This window comes from Paroedura picta, chromosome 1 (genome assembly GCF_049243985.1).
Source record: "Paroedura picta isolate Pp20150507F chromosome 1, Ppicta_v3.0, whole genome shotgun sequence".
Taxonomy (NCBI): Eukaryota; Metazoa; Chordata; class Lepidosauria; order Squamata; family Gekkonidae; genus Paroedura; species Paroedura picta.
The window spans coordinates 36,927,382-36,946,063 of NC_135369.1; the positions used below are offsets into that span (position 1 = coordinate 36,927,382).

General features: G+C 43.0%; 2 protein-coding genes across 8 annotated transcripts in view; one reads left to right on the top strand and one right to left on the bottom strand.

Annotated features, from left to right (window-relative positions):
• Nucleotides 1–14,496, bottom strand: LOC143835759 (prolyl-tRNA synthetase associated domain-containing protein 1-like). 2 transcript variants are annotated; one of them, XM_077333927.1, is made up of 3 exons: nt 14,375–14,496; nt 4,446–4,674; nt 1–1,402 (listed from the first exon to the last, which is right to left on the bottom strand). In XM_077333927.1, exons 2-3 carry the CDS (start codon nt 4,554–4,556, stop codon nt 965–967), a joined length of 549 nt encoding a protein of 182 aa, XP_077190042.1. In that variant the 5' UTR covers nt 4,557–4,674; nt 14,375–14,496; the 3' UTR covers nt 1–964. The 2 variants fall into 2 exon arrangements, with proteins under 2 accessions (XP_077190042.1, XP_077190050.1); XM_077333935.1 differs by lacking the exon at nt 14,375–14,496 and adding an exon at nt 7,033–7,237.
• MTIF2 (mitochondrial translational initiation factor 2) overlaps nt 14,142–18,682 on the top strand; it is a 23,964-nt gene continuing 19,423 nt past the window's right edge. The window contains exons 1-3 of one of the 6 annotated variants that reach the window (XM_077333878.1): nt 14,142–14,437; nt 16,436–16,521; nt 18,169–18,385. In XM_077333878.1, coding sequence (XP_077189993.1) covers nt 18,176–18,385 — 210 coding nt within the window. In that variant the 5' untranslated portion in view covers nt 14,142–14,437; nt 16,436–16,521; nt 18,169–18,175. Of the gene's footprint in view, nt 14,438–14,457; nt 14,603–15,958; nt 16,291–16,435; nt 16,522–18,168; nt 18,386–18,682 lie in introns of those variants that run through there. The other 5 variants (XM_077333839.1, XM_077333886.1, XM_077333869.1 and 2 more) reach the window with 5 other exon arrangements.

The window sequence follows — 18,682 nt, forward strand, 5'->3', positions numbered from 1 at the left end:
TACGAAGAACACACCTTTATTTTAAAAGGACACAAGAATTCAGGAAGGATAGAAACTTATTTGTATATTTTACAGAGTTAAATAAAGAGCTGCATCATTGCAGTTACTCTGCAATCTGAACAGCTGACGATGAAATTAAGGTATCTTTGCCCAGTGTCCCTGAAAGCTCACTCAATGAGGGTTCGGGCATCTTTAGCAGCATCCCAAGCCAGATTTGGACATCTGCAAGGCAGCAACTTAGTCTACTCCATGTTCAACAAACACCACTTGATGGACATGGATTCTAGATGTGAAGCTGCAGTGGGAAAAGCTGTGCTACAAGCAATTTCCCATTCGTCAGCCCACATAGGGTGGGTGAGCTTGTTATTCTCCCATGTGGGACTGCACAAAAGCCAAAATGCCATAAATGGGGTTGCATTTACCTGTAATTGTTGTTCAGAAAGTAGTCTGTGCAGGCACACATTTCCTGCCTGTGGGCTGGCAAGCATGCAGGGACTTCCTCACAATGGCAAAGGGAACTGAGGGAAGGAGTAATGTCACACTTTGGGTAGGAAGAGGAGAGGGGGTGCACTCCAGAGCCTAGAAACTTTTTAATAAAAACTTGGAAGCTCTTCTTTGCAGCTGGCCTGCAATCATGCAATCCCATTTGTTCCTGCACAGAAGGTCACTTGATGAACAATGGTTACACGTAAGTGAAACCCTGTTTTATTATAAGTAAGGTTATTTATTATACCAAGCCAGACCCCTGGTCCATCTATCTGAAAGGGTGCAGTTCTCAGATATTGATCTTCCCTTGTCCCACTACTTGTGATCCTTTCAGGAGATTGAATTTCTGGGGATTCTGGAGATTGAATTTGAGACATACATGTAAGTACATTCTAAAGCCAGATGGAAAAAAATCCTACAATATTTTTGAAATATTACAGAAATATATTTCTTGGCTATCTAAAATACAAAAGTAGTTTCATAATGTCACATCATCAAAATGTACAAGGATAGGCTCATGTCCTGTAGACTTAAGAAATTTTAGGAAGTCATCTGGATGTATCCCCATGGTTGCTGCATTTGTCATTGGATGAAAATATAGCCTCTCATGCCCTCCTTCCAGAAAGGCAGCATCCAACACAAACTTTACATCTCCTTGGTCACAGAGGAGAGCGAAAGGCGTTACACAACCCTGGGTAACTTTCAGTTTATCCAACAGGGTTGCTTCATCAGCAAGGCGCAGGTTTCCACTGCTAGCACCCAGCTTCTTTGCCAAGTCATTTAAACTGATTTGCCTGTCATGGAGAACCGTTACCAACCATAATCCTTTTTTCTTCTTGTCCTTAAGGAAAAGGTTTTTGCTGAGTGCTCCTTTCAAATGTTGCACGTGAGGCATCATCTCTTCAACAGTGAATACCTGGAAAATAATTTGAACAATTTGACTGTCCCTCATGTACTTCTCTAGCTGCAGCTTTTAAACAATTACAGCAGTTCCCACATAACAACACTTTCCATCAGAAGCCCCATTGTGGCTGCAACTATCCATGAAGTGTACTAGCAACAGGACTTTCAGATAGTGAGTTTCCCAACATTGTCCCAGCTTGTGTGATGGTAATTCCTCCTGAGTCACCAGGGAATCTTTTTACTACCCGAAGAAGTCACAGCTTACAATCACCAGGGAATCTTTTGATTCTTTTTGTCTCTGTTAATATAGCGATATATAAACAGAAAGGCATACTTCAGAATATAAATCCTTCCCCCCCACACCATGTTGGAAAGGGTAGGAATGGCCACTATGGGAGCAAGGGAAATGGGTGCCATGCAGGCAAGACTAGCAAAATTCTAACTTTCGTGCCCATTCATCAGCCATTCTGGCTTTGCTGGATTTTTCCAACACTTTGCAGTAAAACAGGTTATAAGTTTATAAACACTATTTTTCTATGCAACGGTAAGTACATAAGCCAAAACTATTTGAAAAGCCATGAATGTTAAGATTCTATAAGATCTCAGTATTATTCTTTAAGACTTTACATTTTAGTATTTTTCAATATCAGTATGTCTTTAGCCTAGCAGTTCAATATTCCAAGATTTTCACAAACAACTGGCCAGAAGACACATATCTGCAGAAATCATGTGATAGGGCCATCGTGACACAGTGCCTTGAGCCTGCTAACACCAATACCTTTACCCCACTCCTTCTATCAACCCGCAGAGTGGCACAAATGGGGAATTTCCACCTGGACTGAACTGGTTCTCTTTGGAAGGATTTTCATTGGAATATGTTTGCAGTGTGCCAAAATTGGCAATTAAGATGTGACTTAATTGGAGTAGGATTTCACACCTGTATAAAATCCTATGTAAGCATGGTTCACCAGTCATCTCCAGGTACAGCAAATGGCGGCCGGGAAGGGAGGAGGACCATGAGTGACTTCAGGTCAATAAACGAATTGCTCCATGATGGAACATTTGTTTTTGAACTAGGCCATGATGGCAGTACAATTTACAGTTTTCCTGGGGCCAGATTTGGGCCAGGAGTTGATGGCTGTTAACCAATTATACCACCCTTAACATCACTCTTCTAGGTGTATTAGTGTTGTGTTAGAGTGAGGTTATTCAAACGAAGGAGAAAATAATTCTGTTAATGGGATTCTTTTATTAGATGTGGTATGAAATGTCCAAAGAGCAGCACATTGGCTGCAACAGTATGAATGATTCAATTTACTTGAATTAGTCTAACAGTAAACCTTGTGTGATGGAAGTAGAAATAGTGTGCTGATAGATGTTTTCTTCTATCATAATCAATAAAGAAAAGTTTCTTGCTAAATACCAAGACCCTTTCTTTGAAACCAGCTGAAATTTGTAATTTCTGTTACAAATAATATTGTTTGCATTTCAGTTCATGTGTGACAATTCCTCCTATCACACATTTTTTTATTTACAGGCAATCACATGTGTATAACATGTTCTGGCTTTTCTCCATGATTTCTTGGTTAATTAAAGTATATATGGTTCTCCCTACCATAGAGATGATATAAGGACTGGCAGTCTAATGCTCTAAGGTGAACTGCATTGAAGAATCACATAATGACAACTTGCAAGCATTATATCCTAAATACCCAATTGTCTGGAACAGTATATGGTAGGATGCCAAACAACTGGAGAGTAGGGGAAGTAACATGTATGTAAGAGGAGGCATGTTGATGTAAGACTGTATCCTAACCCAGGAAATCAGTCTTAAAATGGCAGTCATTTACAAACTCAAGATCATATAGTCATGAACTGAGAACCAATGTTACAAGTATGAAATCAGAAAGAAGTTGGAACAAATGAACGAAGGTGAACTTCATGTCCTCTTGCATTAAGTGAAGTAGGTTTAAAGAGACTACCAACACATACAGGCAATAAAACTAAAGTAGAAAAATTCTTAGGAAACTGTTATTATTATTACCATGACTACCAATTTATCTGTATTGTTCTGTTCTATGTTTCATGTAAACTGCCCTGAGCCTCAGGGGAGGGCAGTATATAAATGAAATTAATAAATATAATTTAAAAAAAACATATTAGTAACATGTTAAGGGCATCCATCATAATATTTGAGATGTTACCATTTTTTAATGTTTCCATCCTAGATTCTTGAGACCATTTCTTGCACTGCCTGGTCACAAATGCACCTAAACAGTTCACACGGGCACTGGAAATACCTGATTATCTTTAACAGTATAGGATGGAAAGCCAAATCCATCACATCTTCTGTGCATTCTTCCAGAATTACTTCTCCCCACAGAAATGCTAATAAAGGTGCTGGGATAGAACCAGGGGTTTAGAAAACAACTAAAGTTCACCCAGTATGACCTCTGCAAAGGAAGGAGCCCAATAGGGCAGAAAGTTCCAGGTTCAAACCCAATCCCCGGAAAGCTGGGAAAGGCCCCTGCCTGAGACCCAACAGAGTGGCTGCCAGTAAAAGCAGTCAACGGTAGGCTACATGGACCAATGTGACAAAATAATTCTTTGTGTTCACAGAGCACTTGCAAAGACTTTGTTGTATGGTACCTATGATGACTTTACAAGCCAAACAATCTAGTCCCTTCGTTACTGAGCCCTAGAACATGTTTGACATTTTAGGGTTCAGTCTCCAGACTGGCTCCTATGGCCAGTTGATTTCTGGTTATTGAGTAGCCATCTCCATGATCAACAAAATCAACAAAACTATTTAGTGAGCTACACAGCAATGAGAAACCAATGATACTTTTCTTCTGGGGGGGGGTTACCTACGAAACTGGGGAGAAAAGAGCAGGGATTCCTATGAGAAAGTAGCTTTTCTTTACCGCAGCAGCTTCCACTCAGAAAACTGACCACTGTTTCTGGCAACAGGGGATGCCTGCGGGATGAGCGCTCTGGGTTTCTTGGGGTTCCCTGTCCTGTGCTGCTGCAGTGGCAGTCATGCTCCACTCACTCACTTCAGGGTGCTCCACACAGACTGTTTCGATGTCCAAGCCACGCAGGTGCTGGTCCAGCGCCTCTCGAAGTGCCTGCTGCTGCTGAGTCATGACCGACAATGATATTCTCATCCACTAGGCCCAGGCCTTTTGAGTCAGAGGCTTTATGATTGACAGGACAAAGAGACAGGAGGAATGAGGGACAGCTCTTGGCCCTGTAGGGGCAGGTTCTGCTGGCAAAGAGACCAATCTGCCAAAAAAGGAGACTAGGGTTACTTTCACTGTCAAGCTTTCTTTTTTTATATATATAGATAGGCCACCGGCTCTGTAAAGTATTGTGGGGAATGTCAGTATTGTGGGGTATGTTTTTTTAACTGATATTCCCCACAATCAAATTGGTAGATAAGAGTATAAGGAATCAACCACTGAAGAAAAATTGTGGAAAACGGAGTATATCTATAAACCGTTTTGGTTGGTCCTTAAAAAATTATTGATATATAAAATGTATTGTACCAATTGCCTTGGAAAGGTTCTGTTTTTCTCTGTGTATGTATTATCCTGTGCTTACTGCATTGCTTTACCTTTGTAATACCATTTTCTGCACTGTTTGACATCATATGTATTTTGTTTTTGTTTTAAAATTGCTGTTTATTAGATGTCTCATCTGATTGCATTGATTTATACTGTGCAATTCTTTTGTTTCTCAGTGAGAAAGATGAATGAATGAATGAATGAATGAATGAATGAATGAATGAATGAAAATGCATATAATTAGGCTGTGAGTAGCATTCTTTTCTAAATTAACACATGCTGGGTCAAGCAATAGGGGAATAATCCCTGAGCTGCCCCACAGGTTAGGGATCCTTTCCATTTTCTGCACAAACAGCACAACCCTCCCCTGTAGATAAGATTCCTGTGGGGTAATATATAATAGCAAAAGACGACTTGGGCTCACTGACTGCCAGGCCTAAATCCCTTATTCTTTGTCTCTTGTCAGAAATAATTTATTCAGCAATAAGAGTTCTGCAGGGCTACTGCGAAACACTGGCCTGTTCTCTTTTTCTCTGCTTTACTCTGAGTATTCCTACTCAGTTTTACTCTGTCAGTCCTTAATCCTTCGTCCCACTCAGCTTTACTCCAACATGATTTTACTCCCCTCCCCATTTAAATCAGGATGGTTTGTTCAGCCCTGCTCACCTGTTAATTCTGTTCTAGCCAATTGCACAGAAATTCACTCTTGGGATATTTATGACGGAATTCACACCTTTTTACCTCAGCTCCTTTCTTTTTTACACGGACAATTTACACTTGACAAAGTTGATTCAGAGGGTAACCCATGATGCTCTGCAGTAGATTCAAGTCCAGTAACATCTTACAGACCAACAGCCATTTCGGGGATAAGTTTTCAAGAGTCAAAGTTCCCTTAGGTGATGTCAGCTGAAGGGGTTTTTTGAAAGCCTACCTATACCCTGAAACTCTTGTTGGCCTCTGAGGGTGCTACTGGAAAGACGACAGATTTCACACCACCCCTAGTGCTGATTGGAGGGGCATAGTAAATGTTTGATGGGAGCCAACCCCTTCTGTACCGTCACGGCTAAGGACCTGACGGCACAATTGTTCTTACAGGCCAAGCCTAACCATCAGGAAATAAATCCAATTCATTTTTGTAGGATTTACTTTCCTGCACGCGACCAGAGGAATGCAGATCTGCAACATTTTACTTAGAAAGTGAAACAGGCAGGAGAAAGAATCACAACCTGATTAAGACATGCTAAGGCCTACGTGATGTCAAGTTTAAGAGCTCTGTAGTATAACACTCCACCCCCCCCCAACCAATAATTTAGAAATTGGGAGTGTATTTAGAGATTCCCCATAATCTGAGGTCTAGACTGTAGTTTACTTACATTACGTTTGGGGTTGCCAGGTTCCTCCTGGCCACTGGTGGGGGTGGGGTTGGGCACGATTGGGAAATTCCTGGAGATTTGGGGAGGGAGCCTGGAGAGGTCAGGGACCTCAAATGGGTACAATGCCACAAAGTTCGCCTTTCCAAGCATCCATTTTCTCCAGGAGAACTGATAAAGCTACAGAGGAAGCTGTAATTCTGGGGGCTGGCATCCTAAATTACATTACCCTGTACATTAATCCAGCTCTGGAGAAAATGTGTTACACTATTTATTTTTATATCCTGCTTTCCTCCCTAATCAGGACCCAAAGGAGGATTGTCGGCCTCCAGGTGGTAGCTGGAGATCTCCTAGGATTACAACCGACCTCCAGGTGACAGATATCAATTTCCCTAGAGAAAATGGATGTCTTTGAGGGTAGATTCTACAGAATTATGCCCCACCGAGGTCCTCCCCAGGCCCCACCCCCCAAAATTCCTAATTCTCCCTTCTTCTATATCCTAGGAACAACCAGTTTGGGAGGTAAATCAGGCTGAGAAAGTTCAAGATGCCTACAACTTTAAAGGCAAAAGTGTAACCATATATAGGCAAACTGACATCAAAATCTTGCAAAACATATACGAGCTATCAGCACCCTTCCTTTGTTATTGTATTACCCAGGGTATATCCTCAGACTAATTCATGCATACAATATGGTTTATACTGACTTGTGGATTTTCCAGGAAATGTTCTGCTCATACCAATCATTTGCTTAACAGCATCAAGTTGGCAGGTCTGAGAACAGACTGCCTTGGTGTACTGGTTAGGAGTGCAGACTTCTGATCTGGCAAGCCGGGTTTGATTCCATGGTCCCACGTTCTGACCAAGCAGTAATGTCAGGACTCACTCAGTCTCACCTACCTCACAGGGTGTCTGTTGTGGGGAGAGGAAAGGGAAGGCAATTGTAAGCCACTTTGACACTCCTTCTGGGAGAGAAAAGGGGAACCAACTCTTCTTCTTCTTCCCTCACTGTTAGTACTTTTGCACTCTCCTTCACACTTCAAATAAAGTATTGCCAGGAGAAAATTCTTACCAGAGTTGATCAAACAGTTGTTTTATAAGCTTGTTTTAAAACGTCTGCAGATCAGTCTGGTATCAGTGACGTAAGAGCAGGAGCCTGGAAAATGTTGGCAGGCTTGTGGAGGAAATATCTCTACTAAGAAAAAATATATGACATAAAGTGCCTCTTTCATAGCCTTGTTATTACAAAATGTAAGAATGCTGCTTGGCTTACTGTAAAATTCAGAAAGCACCACTGTAAACAAGTCACTTATTTTACAGCAAATGACAGCAGTGGGCAAACTGTGGCTCTCTAGCATGGCCTCATGGTAAGTGTAGTCCATGGATAGCTGGAGGGCCACAGTTTTACCACCCCTGACATACGGCATAGGCGTCCCTGGCTGGTTTGAAGCAGTAATTTTTTCCTCTCAAGAAGTCTTTTGTGATAATTAGGATCATGATTAATTCCCAGCCTTTACATAAACTGATTAGAGCTAAATTGATGTTCCCTTTTGTGCAAACCTAAAACAAAGGTGCAATTCCGTGACCAATTTTTGCACACAAGTCAAATTGATGCAACTGTGTCATTTTCTGCAGTTTGTCATAATTTCAATGGGCTGTACTTTCAAGGGACTGCATTTGTCCTTTTGTTTCAAGATTCTTGGAACACAGAGTCTGCATATAATGTCAGGAAGGATTTACTAAGCATTTAAAGAACAAACTGTTGTAATGCAAGGAAATTAACTTGCAAATTGAATAAATTAGCATTCAATTTGAAGGAGAAATGGACATTAAACCGAATGCTCTTAATTGTGCATTCACACACTTTGTGTTAGGTGACCTAAAGACTAGGAAATGCACTGCATTTCATTTCAGCTGCTTAATGACAACAGCTGCTCCTGGAGGATAAAGCATTTCATTTAATAAACCAATTAGCTGTGTAATCTCATCAGCAACTAAAGCAAGAGGTAATATTAAGCTTGCAAAAACACTTCTGTTGAGATAAATTATAAACAATATGAAATGAAATGTAAAATGCCTTTTCAGCAGGGGCTGTGGGTGATTACGTGTGCCTTGGTAAATATGCAGGTTGGGTCCCCAGGTGCCAACTTTCAGCCAATGCAACTATATTTTTGATATACAGACAATAAACAGATCTAAGGAACACATTTAATGGTCCGTTTGTGCCTGAAGTATATCAGCCAACTGCTAAATGTTTGCTTTTATTCCTATTTGCAAAGTGCCACCTTTAAAGAGCTTTGAGAAGAAATTATCCTGAGGGTGGGATGAGAGCCAGTTTGGTGTAGTGGTTAGGAGTGTGGACTTGTAATCTGGCATGCCAGGTTCGATTCTGCACTCCCCCACATGCAACCAGCTGGGTGACCTTGCGCTCGTCATGGCACTGATAAAACTGTTCTGACCGGGCAGTAATATCAGGGCTCTCTCAGCCTCACCCACCCCACAGGGTGTCTGTTGTGGGGAGAGGAATGGGAAGGCGACTGTGAGCCGCTTTGAGCCTCCTTCGGGTAGGGAAAAGCGGCATATAAGAACCAACTCATCTTCTTCTTCTTCATCAGCGTAAAACAACCCATTGCCAGTCAGAATCTACGCAAGGGAGGACCAGGGTCATCTTAAAATCATGAATCCTGTCATGCCCGCACCCAAAGCTCTAAGTCCTACCAATATCTATAGTTTGGCCCCCATTAAGTATTGCAACACTAAGGGTTTGCCTGCAAATAAGTGTCCAAGATCCAAAACCTTTACACAAGAAGGTTACGCTAGCCCAGTGGTACTGTTGACTCTTTTTCTTTGGACATCTGATGGGCCTGAACCCATCAAACTGGGCCCCATCAAACTGTTTTTGAAAGTTCCATCAGTTTTCAGTGGGGAGGCTATAATTAAAAAAAAAAAACAATGCCCCCTGGGACTTATGGAACTATGTAATATTTCTCCAGATGCAGTGCACCCTTGTAAATCTTTGCAGAAAGGAAATCATACACTCTGATATGTCAGTTAAGGAGGGCATTTGTCAAAGGTGGCTTTCACTTGCATATCAGGTGTCAGCCATATGTCTGCTGTGCTCTTGGGACTGTGCAGCAGCCTTATTACAGATGGCTGGGTCATTTCATGGAAATTCTTTCCGGCCCAGGCATAACATCGACAGCATAGCTTAAAAGAAATTCTAGGTGGAAGCGGTGGTCTTTTAATAGCCTTTGAAACCCCTTAATCTTCCACCACCACCACCACCACCCCACGTTAATACTTCCTGGAAACCCCAGGGATAATCGCAAATGACACAGTACAAGCAAAATGCTCTTTAGCCTGGGGGAAAGGGGGAGGGAGGGTGAAGATTTCTCTTGGGAGGGCCTTAGAGCAGTAGATTGACGCAAACTGCAGTTTCCTGGCAGGAAGGCAATCAAAAATAAAGCTTCCCTTATGTCATTTCAAAATGGCTGTGCCTGTATTTTTTTACTTTATTTTTGTTAATGTATTCTTAACTTTATGAATTTTACAAAAACCTTAACTAGGCTTCAATAAACAAAAACACATTTATCAACCTATCCTAAGATGAAAAAATACTAAATGATAAAGTAGAAGGGATGATACAAAACAGAACTATTAAGAAGTCAGTCATATTATTCAATGGGGCTCACTCCCAGGAAAGTGTCTTTAGGATTGCAGCCGCACAAACCAGAGGTCCTGTGGAGGGGAATACAGAAACAAGGACTGTAACCTGTATTGTTTCCCTATAGCAACTACAAAAAGAGAGAAAATTATCATAACTCTGAAGTGAATTTGTCCTTATTACATTCCAGCATTCTATAGGATTTTTGTTTGTTTGTTTTAAATATGCTTTAGAGTTCACCTAACTTGCAGTTGCTAATAATTCTGCCTTTTACAGTCCAAGTATAGAACCGTGGATTCCTCAATGTGGACTCAGAAGAAAAAAGGAAATCACGAGGCACATAGTCTTCTCTATGTTTATAGGTGAAAAGGTTATAACATAAAGTCATAAACAAATTGACTCTTTATGACTTTGTTATAACCTTTTCACCTATAAACATAGAAAAGACTACTATATCACTGTGCCTCATGATTTCCTTTTTTCTTCTGAGCCTTTTACAGTCCAGCAAATGACTGTGTTAGTGATACAAACCCATCCTTACCATTTTGTGGCTCTAATATTTGGAAAGAGCCTCCTGGGTGGAGCATGTCCGGCCTGTGTCCAGACTTGGTTTCCTGGGTCTGGCCTCTGTTTCCAGCCAGATATGCTCTGCGGGCCAATCAGGGCCCACAATGAGACAAAGCTGGCTGGCTGCCGGCCCATCAAGGCACTTGCCGCCAGACGCAGCTTCGCCAACATGACCCAGATGTAGAACTTTGCACTTCTCCTTGTTGAATTGCATATTGTTCACATCCAGCCACTTTCCCAGTATGTTCAGATCTCGTTGAACTCTCTCTGACTTCCGGGGAGTTCCCAGTTTGCTGTCATCTGCAAATGAATTGAGTAGTCCCACCACTCCCTCATTCAGATCATTTATAAAAATATTGAAAAGTACCAGACCTAGAAACAAGTCCTGTGCCCCCCCCCCCGGTCACCTCCCTCCAATCAGATGAAATATCACTGACAACTACTCTATGGGTGCGTTGTCCATCCAGTTCCCTATCCACCTAAGTATTCTAGGGCCCAGCTCATAGTCCTCCAATTTAGAAGATAGAGTTGATTCTTATATGCCATTTTTCTCTATCAGGAATCTCAACACAGCTTACAATCACCTTCCCTTTCCTCTCCCCACAACAGACATCCTGTGAGGTAGGTGAGTCTAAGAGAGCCCTGAAATTACTGCTTGGTCAGAGCAGCTTTATCACTGCTGTGGCGAGCCCAAGGTCACCCAGCTTGCTGCATGTGGAAGAATGCGGAATCAAACCTGGCTTGCCAGATTAGAAGTCCGTGCTCCTAATCACTACAACAAGCTAGCTCAGAATATTACCCATCAAAATATAATGGAGAACCATGACAGGTGCATAACATGGCACCAGCAGCCCTGAACCAGGGAACCTGGAAACAGCTGCTATTTATGCGAGGAGCTTTGCAAGGGAGTGTACCGTAAGGCAATAGAGTCTGACTACTAATGTTCTTGTTGTTGTGTTCAGCCATTCAGTCATGTCCAACTCTTGGCGATCCCATGGCACAGCCACCATCACAATCCACCCCACCTCCCTCATATGTGCAATGTTCTGGCTGGTGTCCATTCTGATTGCGTCCAACCACCGTGCCCTCTGAACAGCTGGTTTCCTCATTCCACTGATGAATCCTAGCATAATTGCTTTCTCCAGTGAGTTGGATCGCATGATATGGCCAAAGTAAGTGAGCCAGAGTTTCGTGATTTTGCCTACCAGTGATATATCAGACTTTATGCACTGTAATATTTCCTTGTTGTGACTTTTGCTGTCCATGGAACCTGCAGAAGCCTTCAACACCAGAGTTCAACTGAATCGATTTTTCTCTTATCCAATTTTTTTCATCATCCAACTTTCACAGCCATAAGTGGCTATTGGAAATATGATAGATCCAACTAAACTACATTTGGTAGTCAGGTTTATATCCTTACTTTACCATGTTTGGTTCAAGCTCATTATTGTTGAGAGCAATTCAACATTTTATTTCCATACTGCAATTGCCCCTCACATCGATTTATGATCCAAGAAAAATGAATTATCGAACGCATTCAGTGATTTTGAGATGTATTGCCTCAGACAGTTTTCTGTTTGCACTGTTCTCTAATTCTGTGATCCTTGTCCCATAGCACTGTTTACTGGATGGTTTTCTATATTTTGTAAACTACATTCAGTATCTATGATAAAGGTGGGCAACAAACGAAGTAAACAAATTCCTATGCTATATTCAATGAAAGTCAGCAAACAGACACACAGGGAACAATGTGAATTATATGGTTAAAAAGCCATGAAATCCAGAGGTGTGATCTAGGACATTTCTATGCAAAATTCAAAACTGCACATAATAAGTACAGTGTCTAGTCACACCAACAATGATAAGCCTTCCAAATTAAGGTAAGCAATTTAATACCCATGGTGACTAAGAAAGGTATAATCTGATTAAACTCTGATTAATGCAATTAAACCTACTGGTGATTTCTAATCCCACCATTTAATGCTGAAGGTTTTCACTCCAGATGAAAGTGTAACAGAAACGTTTTCAAATGAGAGGTGCTAATGAGGAGATTTCCCCTAACTGTTATTACTGATGTTTGATACATTACTGTCAAAGATCAATCTTCGGCTGTCAACTCTTCATAGGAGCTTGGCAGCAATTTCATATCTCCACACACATTGTGCTTAAACCACACGATTATCCAATAGCTAACTAGATTTAGTGTATATATTATCTTCCTCTGCATATGGTAATCCTATCATTGCCACCAGTCCCACGTAAAGAACTGTAGAACGTGGTTTCACAAAGATGCTTATTTAATGAACAGCATAGGGTCACCATAAATTGGAAGCAACTTGATGGCTCTTAAGAAACACATAAATAGCAAGGCAACAAAATTTGAGTCCAATGGCACCAGAGTATTCCATTGTTTTGAGTATTGCAATAACTACCCAACAAGGACATACGTTTTTTTCTTACTATGTATGAGTACCCAGCTTGCTGGGGGGTAAACGGTAATGATTGGGGAAGGCACTGGCAAACCACCCCATATTGAGTCTGCCATGAAAACACTAAAGGGTGTCACCCCAACGGTCAGATATGACTCGGTGCTTGCACAGAGGATACCTTTACCTTTTATGCTAATCTCATTGAACTCTTATATCCACATTTCTTACAATCCCCTTTTTATTTAACTGAGACAATGTGACTGTAATGTGATGTAAGAAGTATGTAATGTAATTCAGAATCTCAGGACAAAATAACAAATTGAGCACCTAGTCACTTGTGAGGATGCTTCCATGCTCCAGTGGAGATGGATGGGATAAGAAACTAGTATCTTTTAATTATTTCTTTTTACAACTGGGAAAGCATCTGCCATTAATTACTAACCTTGACATTTTTATTTCTCTAATGTTTTTGTGAACTGCAACTGAACTTGAAATGACTGATTAGCTGTTTTGGCAAAGAATGACATAATGTGACATAATGTGGCATGATTTAGATAATATGAGTTTTCTAATTTGCCACTGATTTACCTTTTCTATATATCTGTACTCTTATGACTTGTTCCATATTGTCTGCGGGAGTGTGCCTGCAAACAAAAGCTCACACTATGAATAAATCTGTTATTAAAGGTGCCATTGGAGTCAAATTTTTGTCTAAAATAATTGTGTTGGTCTTTAGGTCTCACAGGGCCCCTAACTTATCTTTCTCAGTATCACATATTTATTCACACTAAAACAACAGCACCACGCCTTATTCCGTTCCAACACAATACTCTGCTTGGCTTTCTTTTGTATGCTACTCTTTAGGCCGATGAGGAGGCCGGGAAAGCTGACGCAAGCGCAGAGCAGCTGCCCTTAAAAATAGCCAGGGCGACACCGCCTCTTTGAGCAGCGGCTTCCTTTGACCCCTTCCCTTTTGGGCATCAAGTCGCAGCTGAATCCCGGCGGCGAGAGGCGCTGCCTGCCTGAGTGACAGCCCTTCCAAGGGCTGACCCTGTTTCACTTCCGAGATCGGGTGAGCCGAGGCCACTCAGAGGAGGGCTTTGCCCTTTCACCCGGTCCCTTTAACGAGGGCCACGAGTACTTCCGGCAAACGACGTGAGGGCAAGAAACGGGCACGGCGCCTCAGTACCCGTACCTCAAGACCCACTGCGCATGCTCACGGGGACTCAATGCGGAAGAATAAACGAGAATCGGTTTGCTGGTTTGTTTGTAACGGGCGTGCAGGCGCCTTGGGCTTCTCTGTGGAAAGGTTTTTGTACAGCAGGAGATAGTCCCGCGGCAGAAAGCCGGAAACAAGGCGCAAAGAAAGACGCGACAACGAGGACCTACCTCCAGCCACGGCCGCTGGATTGACGTTGGACGGGGAGATTGTGCGCAGGCGCACGAGGAAGGGTATTAAAAGGGCGGGGAAGTGGACGGGCGAAGGTGCGCGCGCGCGCCAACCCGTGGTGTGGCGGGGGCGAAACAGCAAGAAGGGCCCGAGGAGGGGATTCCGCTGCGTCTGCCTCCGCGCGTTTTTCCGTGGCTGCGCATGGTACTAGCTGTCCACTCGCTTCTGTAATGGCATGGGCATGCGTTATGGGGGGAGGGGGGAGCAGTCGGACGAAGAACGATCTCCTTGCGCCTTTCTCATGGCAGTCAGAGAGCCCGTGTGGTGTGGTGGTGAAGAGCGTGGCCTCCAGTCTGGCGAGCCGGGTTTGGCTCCCCGCTCCTCTGCATGCAGCTACCTGGGTGATCTTGGGCCAGTCACAGGCCTCATAGTGGTGTTCTCAAAGAGCAGAGCTCTCTCTACCTCACAGGGTGTGGAGGAGGAAGGGGACTGTAAGCCAGCCGCTTTGAGACTCCCACCTTTGGGTGGTGAAAAGTGGGGTACAAAACCCCAGATCTTCTCAGCTCTAGGTAGATAAGGCTTGATTATTTAGTGCTCTAGGTCAGGGGTAATCAACCTGTGGTCCTCCAGATGTTCATGGACTACAATTCCCACGAGCCCCTGCCAGCAAATGCTGCTCTAGGTCACATAGACGGCTCAGGTGGGGGGCTCCCTGAGTCTGCTGTCCTGTCATTGTGGAGCTCTGAGTCACTGCATTTCCAGTTTGGTGTAGTGGTCAGGAATGCAGACTTCTACTCTGGCATGCTGGGTTCTGCACTCCCCCACATGCAGCCAGCTGGGTGACCTTGAGCTTGCCATGGCAATGATAAAACTGTTCTGACCAAGCAGTGATAGAAGAAGAGTTGGTTCTTATATGCCGCTTTTCCCTACCTGAAGGAGGCTCAAAGCTGCTTACAGTCGCCTTCCCTTTCCTCTCCCCACAACAGACACCCTGGGGGGTGGGTGAGACTGAGAGAGCGCTGATATCAGTGCCCGGTCAGAACAGTTTTATCAGTGCAGTGGCGAGCCCAAGCTGGTTGCATGTGGGGGAGCTCAGAATCGAACCTGGCATGCCAGATTAGAAGTCCGCACTCCTAACCACTACACCAAACTGGCTCTCAGTTACACTCGATATCAGGCGAGTGTAAGCCGCTTTGAGCCTCCTTTGGGTAGAGAAAAGCGGCATATAAGAACCAACTCTTCTTCTTCAGTAACCCAGCCAATATCAATGTACCAGACAAACCACTTCAGAGCCTTAGCCCTCTGTTCCTTATAGTACTCTAAATATTTTGTTTTATAGAGATAGATGAATGAATAGCAAGGGCAGTTCCTTAAAATGCATTCTGCCAATAATAATGTTGTTGTTGTTAGGTGCGAAGTCATGTCCGACCCATCGCGACCCCATGGACAATGATCTTCCAGGTCTTCCTGTCCTCTACCATTCCTCGAAGTCCATTTAAGTTTGCACCAACTGTTTCAGTGACCCCATCCAACCACCTCATTCTCTGTCGTCCCCTTCTTCTTTTGCCCTCAATCGCTCCCAGCATTAGGCTCTTCTCCAGGGAGTCCTTCCTTCTCATGAGGTGGCCAAAGTATTTGAGTTTCATCTTCAGGATCTGGCCTTCTAAGGAGCAGTCAGGGCTGATCTCCTCTAGGACTGACTGGTTTGTCTTCTGCAACACCAGAGTTGGGTTTTCATGGCAAAGATACTGGAGTGGTTTGCCATTTCCTTCTCCAGTGGATCACCTTTTGTCAGAGCTCTCCACTATGACCTATCCGTCTTGGGTGGCCCTGCATGGCATAGCTCATAGCTTCACTAAGCTACGCAAGCCCCTTCGCCACCTCAAGGCAGCGATCCTTGAAGGCGAATAATAAGGTTAGCATTAGCAATTTGTAAATTATTAAGCTTGTAACATTTATTGTACCATTTGGACTGTATCTCAAATCACTGAAATGAACATTTTACCCAACTCTATCTTCTGTGCTTCTGCTGTTTGAACTTCATATGATGCTTTACATAGGGTAAGAAGCCAGATCCATGCCTGGAAGGATTTACAGTAAAATATGAAATAAACTTCAGAAGGAGGGGAGGCTGGTACAGGAAGGGGTATGTCTTCATTCCACTAACACATTCCTGGGTTTATTATCTGCAAAGGAAGGGGACTAAGATAATGCCAGGGTTGCCAACTCTGGTTTGAGAAATTGCTGAAGATATGGAGGTGGAGTTTGGAGAGAGTGGTACTGGAGAGGTATCTCAGTGTATATAATGCCATAGAGTCCAGAACAGCCATTCCCCTACCCCTGGGGAACTCATTGCCGCATTCTGAAGTTCAGTTGCAATTCTGGGGGATCTGCAGGCTGTACCTGGAGGTTGATAACTCCAGATATGTGAAGTTATTACAAAAAAAGTGAGTGTTGAGGGAAATGAGAGAGGTGGTTCCATCCAGCCTGAGTGTTCTGGGAGGCCATTCAAGGCAATAGAGAACAGCAAGGGCAGAGGGACACAGTTGTTGGAAAGAGAAGATTTTCAGACTGCTGAGGATGGTGGAGCTGGAGGAGGTGACTGTTATGGGCAGGGATGTATCTGGATCAGATCCCAGAGTGATAGGAGAGTGGGGAAGCCATGGTAAGGATAACAGGAGGATGATCACATGGAATAATGGAAGAGGTGAAGGCTTTTGGTGGAAGGTGGGTTGGCATGCTGTAATGGAAATTCACAAAAGAGGAGGTTGTCTCCAAAGAGTGAGAAGAAGGGCTGAATTTCTGCAATGTGACTTGATGGGAAGATGAATAAAGTAACATACAAATATTGTGTTAGAGTGAGACACTAAGTACTTCCAACATGTTGAGGTGGGACTTCTGCCTCCTCGCTCCTACTGCAGCAGCCCACTGAGACCCCCAAATTCTGTTTTGGGGGATCAAGGGGTTCTTGGCAGCATCCTGGACTGGAGGCAGAGGAGGAGGTCTGCAGTGGAAGGAGCAAATAAGTGGAAACCATTGTCCCTCTCCTTCACCAGTGAGGACCATTCTGCCAGGATAACTGCTGTCACTTGGGGAGAGCAGCATCCTTGGATCCAGCCCATTTCCCTTTTGTTATTATGTAAGGCTGCCCAGCCTCGATATTGTAAAGGTTCCTTTAAAACACCATTACACATGGTGTTCCTTCCCTGCAACTTTTAAACGTATACGGGGTCTTTCCTGGGTTTTGGACAGCAATCCTCCATAATTAATATTAGTTAATAAATATGACTGTATTAGCTACCTTTTATTGCTGGCAGAGTTTAAAACCTTCCGATCACAAATGGCCTTAAAATACTGTAAATGCAGTACATGATAAAATAACTAATATTGGGTTGTTAGTTGTGTAAAGTTGTCAGGTGCAGACCGAGACCTTGAGAAGGTTACCATAAGAGTTGCATTAAAAAGGGATAATGCTCCTTAGATTTTGTTTCTCCTTTTCATGATAACCTTGCAGATTCCTTGAAGCTGGGTTTGGCAATCCTGTCATTAGATTAAGATATGTGGGAACAAAGGAGAATATTGCTTTTTAACAGTAACATAGAATAGGGAATTTTGAGAGGTTCACCCCTGATTTGGAATCCAACAAAATTTCCTCTTCTATAAAGTGAAGGGTACAGCTCCCATGCCCAGCTTTGCATCTAGTGAACATGTCTGCTTTAACATATCACATCAGATGTCCGTCACATATCAAAACGTGGCTTGATCAACGTTACTTTTGTTTTTTTATTTGCAGTGATAAAATGAACTGGAGGATGATGCTGACACTGGAGAACATGGCTTATTTGTACCGGGCTTGCAAACAGTTGCATTCTCTGTCTTATGGGAAAGTTTACAGAACACAGTGGAAGCCTGTCCTATCCTCTACCTACCATGTGTGCTCAGTTCAGCTGCACCCTCAGCTCTGGCAGCCAGACATCAACTCACAAGTCAGGCTTTTAACTACCAAGGCGGTAATTAATAGCTTCTTTATTCTTATTCCTTTATTCTTATTTCCAGCATATGAAACGGAAACCAGATTTGGTTGGGGAGGGAGAGAGTCCAGAAAATATGTTGAACAGAGATTAATGGGGGAGTAGTGGTGTTGTATACAGTGTTGGATGTTTTTTGAACACAGAGATGTTTTGCTCTCCCAGTCAAATGGCCAATTAATTCATTTAGCCTGTCTTGAAACTACATACTGCTAAGAAAGTGAGATCTGAGAGTCTGACAAAACCATAAACATGTCGAACTCAGGATGAGGGAAGTGT

What these genes read in the sequence shown, in the direction of transcription:
- LOC143835759 (XM_077333927.1), bottom strand. Translation starts at nt 4,556, where the DNA reads ATGAGAATATCATTGTCGGTCATGACTCAGCAGCAGCAGGCACTTCGA. An exon ending in TCTGTGTGGAGCACCCTGAA is followed by an intron (nt 1,403 to 4,445) that starts GTGAGTGAGTGG and finishes ATTATTTTCCAG; the next exon opens with GTATTCACTGTTGAAGAGAT.